At 49.1% G+C, this 6,637-nt stretch overlaps 1 protein-coding gene across 1 annotated transcript in view; it reads right to left on the bottom strand.

The window, feature by feature from the left end:
• The window catches only part of LOC119093350 (uncharacterized), a 25,012-nt gene extending 20,234 nt beyond the window's left edge, over nt 1-4,778 (bottom strand). Inside the window, exon 1 of the mRNA XM_037216301.1 lies at nt 4,662-4,778. Within this exon, the coding sequence (XP_037072196.1) occupies nt 4,662-4,778 (117 nt within the window). The remainder of the gene's footprint in view (nt 1-4,661) is intronic.
• Nucleotides 4,779-6,637: the final 1,859 nt, after the last annotated feature.

The raw sequence follows: 6,637 nt of genomic DNA, 5'->3' as shown, positions 1-6,637 counted from the left end.
TACTAAGCTGTAGGAAACGCTGGGGCACTATAGCCAGAGGACACGCTGGGGGCACTATAACCAGAGGAAGAAATGTGGGCGCTGTGACCAGAGACCGACTTGGGGACACCATAGCCGATGACACACTATGGGATCCATATCCCGAAGAAACGCTGGGAGCATTGTACCCAGAGGACACACTGGGCGCGCTATGTCCAGAAGACGTGCTGAGCGCGCCGTAGCTAGATGACACACTGTGGTATTGTACCCGGAGAAAGCGCTGGCGGCGCTGTAGCTAGATGACACACTGGGGACTGAAGACACAATTTGAACATTATACCACCCTTTGTCCGGACGACATATATCTGTGTCCAGAAAAAGACACTTGTCCGGAAGACACGAATCTGTGTCAGGATGCAACAAATCTCTGTCCGGACGAAGCAGATCTGTGCCCCGAGAATGTCACTCAGTGTCCGGAAGACGCGGGTCTGTGTGTCCAGAGAAGTACGCTCCGGTCCTGATGACACATGCTTGTGTCATGAACCCGTGACCGCCGTCATCAGCCAGGCAGACCGGCCACCAAAGTGTCGCAAACACTGAAAAACCGGCACGATTTTACACGGGGTTTTAGAAATCAAATGTGTAGTGTTTAACCATGTTGACTTTGTATCCACCTGATTACAAGCTCGTGCTTCGACTTAGCACGCTTCCATTCACAGCCCTTGCCACTGCTTGCTTGACAAAAAGCAGTGTATGCAACTTTTTTGTTGTTGTATGTAACATTGTATGTTACCATTTATGTGACAATGCAAAAGCAAAATATCAATTTTGTCCCTCATGTAGCGCTAGATCGGCACTGCATGGTTTTTAACACATGTCGTCCGAGATACGGCTCAAGGGTGCAATTCTGTCCCAACATGCCATCTTTATTACAAAAAGATTAATGCCGTGGTGTTTTTTAAAGGGCTTAGCTCCTCATACTAACATTTATCGAACACACAAACGCCAGATTAGACACCAGTAAGAAATCCAGGAGTCCGTAGCCAAAAAAAGTCAGTGAAACCATTCAACACACATGAGCTCCCAGTTGTGATCAGCTCACCTTGGCAATAATCATGCTGCTGAAGCGAGCTTCTCAGAGGTAGTGTGTGTCTGTGGGATATGAGGCCTCTTTTGTACAGGTGTTCCAGCATAATGAATTGGATTGATCTCGTGGTGTGGTCCGGCTTATTGGCAGTTTGTGACGCGGTGGAGCGCTTGTGAAAGCGGTCGGCTTCGTGCTATTAAACTCTGTTCAACCACTGCATCAGGGATGGGGTGCTGCTATATTTGTCGTCATATTTGCCGTTTTTCACAACTATAGCGTAATTGCCTGCCAGGCATCGTCTTAAATGTAGTGTTACATATGGTCTGCGCTGTCTGCTTCTTCGTGTCTCTTTTTCTTAGTTTGACTTTTTGCCCGACAAATTATCATAATAGGTGGCACCAAGTCGACAGAAAAATGCTGCCATTGACATACAGCCAGTTTTTTTTTATAAGAACATGCATTAGTCCAACTTTTTGCCTCTCCGTTGCAGTCACCAGGCAATGCTGCGTGACGCGGAACTTGGTGTTGAAAGGAGGACACTCGCGCTCCGTTGGAAATCGTAGATAGATTCCAGAAAGCTACGCGGCCATATCGGAAAACCCTGCAGGGAAGTCCACTACGGTTGACATGGGTATACACACGTCATGGGTCTTGCTTATGCCTTCGGATAGCAGCTACCTGTGTGTGTGACGCTACATGCTGTGACGTGTGACGTGCTGTGCTACATGTGTGACGCGACCTGCTGCCAAGCATTTGGAAGAGCAGAGTGAAACGATTCAAAACAATTGCCATAACAGCGTGTACAACCCACGAAAGTGCGATCCAAACCGACACAAAATTAGCAAAAGAGGCTTAGAAACCTACAAAAAATCAATCCTAACATATAAAGGGTTCGTAGTTCTCGCTAGGTAGACATACGTTGGAGGGGCCACTGAACTGTCTCAGACTATGAAATGATCTAAACAGCCGTACACCTCAACTAGAATTTCACCTAAACGCTACGTGAAAGACACATTGAGTGGTGAGGTAGATGACAAAGTTATAAGGAGAATCATACCTAACTCGTCCCACACAGCCGAGCTCTATGGGCTCCCCGATAAACCAAAAGTCAGACATTCCTCTAAGCCCTATCGTCTCAGCATGAGGAAATCCCCTAAACCTTGCATGGCTCCATAAACGAGTGAAAATGCAGCTATTGCCCCATAGACCCATGCACCTCAGCAACAGCGCAAACAAAGCACTCGGCGTTCCATTACCAGCTCCTGCAGCCGATGGAGCGGTAGCTCCTGCAGCCGATGGAGCGGTGAAGGCAGGAAGCTACCAACTCCTGCAGGCGATGGAGCGGTGAAGGCAGGAAGCTATCAACTCCTGCAGGCGATGGGACGGTGAAGGCAGGAAGCTATCAACTCCTGCAGGCGATGGAGCGATGAAGGCAGGAAGCTATCGACTCCTGCAGGCGGTGAGACGGTAAAGGTAGGAAGCTATCGACTCCTGCAGGCGATGGAGCGGTGAAGGCAGGAAGCTATCAACTCCTGCAGGCGATGGAGCGATGAAGGCAGGAAGCTATCGACTCCTGCAGGCGGTGAGACGGTAAAGGTAGGAAGCTATCGACTCCTGCAGGCGATGGAGCGGTGAAGGTAGGAAGCTATCGACTCCTGCAGGCGACGGGACGGTAGAAGTAGGAATCTATCGACTCCTGCAGGCGATGAGACGGTGAAGGTAGGAAGCTATCAACTTCCGTAGTCGATAAACGAGGAAGGCAGGAAACTATCAACTTCTGCAGGCGATGGAACGAGGAACGGTGAGGAATTGTCAAAATAAGAACTCATGATGAACGTTCAAAAATGAGCGTCAAGAACTCGATTGGTGTTCAAACATTATAAACCACATGCAGTTGGAGTTTTGAATACGACAAAAGTATGTGCAGCGTCATAAACGGATCGATATGCGATTGTTGATTGACGTGTACATAGCCCCATGGACGTCCATTTATCGAGTTGCAATTTACCGATGGCTTACGCATGCATCCTGTTTTCTTCAACTATAAGACCAAGACCCATGTATGCCTGTGCCATCGCGCTTATGATTAGTGTTTTGCAGTGTTCGCCAGGTTATGAATTTAAACTGAGTTTATCTAAACGGATGTGAAATTGTGAAACTGGTTCCATATTCCAATGCCACACGGCCTACACCAAGCGCAAAACTCATTTGTCCGTATCATCGTTGTTGCATAATTTCATCTGTCAGTCTCACGCCAAGAACATGCTAACACCTCTACATGGCTTTGCAGCACTCACTCTCACAGTCGGAAAGATAGATGCATCGGTGTATTTTTGTTCCAAAAAGACCTTTCCCACACAAGCAGTTTGGCGCCCCGTTCAAATATTCTGACAGCTTCAGACAATAGCCGCATATTCCCAGGGGCGAACCTACATCCTGTGCCTCAAAAGAATGCATGTAGGGTAACCAGTTAAGTGTCCCTGAGCGTGCTAAACTTTCGGATGCATACACCGTCACTCCTGTCCGTTAGGCTGGAGCTCCAGGTAGCGGCCAGCAACCTAGCACGGGGGGGGGGGGGCGCTCTGCAGGAACAGAAAAGAGGTGGGCACGCTACAGCAGCCGCGCGACCAGTACGACACGAAACCGAACCACTTCGGGTCGATCCACAGCGGCTGATGCCGACGGCCGTCACCCTTTCATGTCCTACGCCTCTCCTCCTGCGAGCTGGAGCTGCAGCCGCTGCCGCGCCGTTCGTGACCCTGGCGTGACACCTGTCTGACACGTGCAGGTCAGGAGGTGTACCGCTCTAGTCCTGGCGGGGCCGCGGTGGGCGGCGGCCCGGTGCGATGGACGACACGTGCGGGTGGTGGAGGGGGGAGGAGGCGCTGACGGCCATCTAGCTGCCCTTCCATCGGCGACACGTGCAGGTCAGCCATCCAGCTACTGTCCCATCGTCACTGAGGCGCTGGCGGCCATCTAGCTGCCCTTCCATCGGCGACACGTGCAGGTCAGCCATCCAGCCACTGTCCCATCGTCACCTGCGCCCGCCCGCCCTGAGGACTGTACACAATTAAGACGGAGCCTGCTTGGGAGCTTTTTGTGTTTGGCGAACATGCAGGATTTGGTGATCAAAATTTGGTGATCTGGCATTCAACACACGATGCATACATGGACAATAAGGAAAAACAATTGGCTGTGCTATGTGACGGCTAACTCACGGCGCATAGCCTGCTTGATACACATATCTTTCACATTTCCCTTTGTTATTCTGCATGCTCATACGGAGAGCCATGTTGAGCGACTTCCACTTAAAAAACAATCAAGTGCTCACACCCATCCTGAATGAGGCAATCAATGGCACCACGAGCTGCCAGCGATGAGGTTTTCAGTCAGAGCTACTGTCAGATGTCTCACTGGAAGAATCAGAGTCACTTGGATTAAAGCCACTATGAAATGTGTTGTCTTTAGCCGCTTTTGGTGTGTCTTTCTTCTTTCGTCGCATAGCGACAACAGCACAGAGTACAATGACTAGTAGAACTACCGCCACCAACACCACCACTACCACGACAAGATGCCTTTTAAGTCCTTTGCGGACACCCTTCATGGCTTCCGCAAGGCCTGCAAGAAGGTCGCCGGGGTAGGTGCGCTCTGTGGTCAGGTTGTCCTCGGGCCGCTCCAGGAACGCGATGTCGAGCTGAAACTCCATCGCCATTCTGGATACCTCCGATCTGTCGTTTACTCCCGTAGAATAGCCGAAGGACTTTCCATAAATGTGCAAACGATTGTGCTTAGATCTGAGCACGCGCCGGTCCCTGGGCAGCTCATTGTTCACCAATGATGATATACATTCTGCCCGTAAGTGACCTAGTGAGTTATCACCTACACGAACAATTACATGGCAGTCACAGTCAGCTATGAAGCAGGGCTCCAGCCGCGGGTCGTCCTGGTAGTCGGACTTTATCTTCTTAAATGGCTGCGTTACTAGCACGCTGATTCGGGTTTCAGGAGAGCTCTGAATGACTACGGTGAAAAAGTGGAAGGCACGGAACAGTTCTTGGTATAAGCCAATGTGAACATCGTCTGTCATGCCTTTGCCTTCAAGATCGAGTAGACCTGGCTCCGTGATGTCCAGCATAGCTTTTGCTTTCTCCTGAAGAGGAAACATGGGACCAACTCGTGACCCGCAGGTGCTTCCCGAGTAGCCTGGAGCGCAGGCGCATTTACAGGCCTTTGTCAGGTATCCGAAGTTTTTGCAACTTGGAGCTCCTTTTCCGTTTTTCTCGCACTCATTTTTCCATTTCTTCGGACAGTTGTATGCCGTGTTCATGGTGTAGTAGTCATAATGTGATTGGAGGAGACCACCTGGTCGTGTGTAATCGAACATGTACTGGTAATGAGGATTTTTGTGTATGTAAATTGCTCGGGAATCCGTGCCCGCCAAGTCGGATGTGCCATACTGCATGATAGACATTGCATCATAGGGCTTAGGGATATCCAGCACTTGGTCGGGGCTGCATTTATTCCCTTGGAACCAAAGATGCTTTAAATGATGCTCATTTATATGCATGGGATCAAAATCAGTATTGCTGAACAAGACGTGTATGTAATCATCTCTGTCGGACCTCGCCATTTCATGGTCTATCCCAAGAGCATGAGCGAGTTCGTGGGCACCCGCCATCATATCACACCCCTCGAAATGTATGGATACCTTTTGGGAATATCCACCATTTTTGGGGTCATACTTCCGACCCATTAAGGAATGACATTCATTATCAAATCCCCTACGCATAAGACGCCGTGGCCCAGGTCTGTCTTCAAGTTGCATTTGTTTGGTTTTAACTTTATCACCCTAATGCATGTGGTATCAACCCAGCCTTTCACTGAAGCTTCAAATATCGTTTTGTTCGCCTTCGTCTCTGTGTCGTAATAATACCACACTATTGCGTTTCCCTTCTTGTCCAACCAGCGGCTGTTTTTTAGCACGTTTCTGCGTGCGCCGAAAGCGTTTAGCTCAGGAAGCACATCGGATGGGAAATAGACCTTATCCTGAATGCTTCCTAGCGGCCATTCGTCACCGTTTTCCAATACTGCATAGCCATGCATTTTGAGCATGCCTGCAATTTGGCTGTTAGTCCAATTTCTTTGCGGAATACTGATGGCTTTTTGATGTAGCGCTGTCCTGCGACTGCGATGAGAACTTCCTCTTATCTTCTGATTAGCACACTGAGATGACTTGGAAGCTGGTTGGTGATCTTGAAAGGATTGTCGATCCATAGCTCGGCTGCACTGAACAGTTGAGATCATGCTTAAGAGCAACAAATACCACATAATCGCAATTTTAATGGTCAGGGAAAATCGTCACACTCAGGAAATACTTGCAAAACATACGTAAGACACGATAAGATGGGACTGGATTATCTGTGTGCACATGTTTTTGGTGCACATTTCATCATTACAGTTATTGCGTTTTGTTTACAGTCACAAAATATGTATTAGCTTTTGCGACTTCATTTACCTTGTGCAAGTGAGGTTACCACTGAAGCGAGCTGTTTCCCGAATCGCGTGCTATTT

This window comes from Pollicipes pollicipes, unplaced genomic scaffold (genome assembly GCF_011947565.3).
Source record: "Pollicipes pollicipes isolate AB1234 unplaced genomic scaffold, Ppol_2.1 Scaffold_4002;HRSCAF=4701_pilon_pilon_pilon, whole genome shotgun sequence".
NCBI lineage: Eukaryota > Metazoa > Arthropoda > Thecostraca > Pollicipedomorpha > Pollicipedidae > Pollicipes > Pollicipes pollicipes.
Note: the sequence above shows the minus strand (reverse complement) of the source record. Positions and strands in the feature narration are given on the sequence as shown.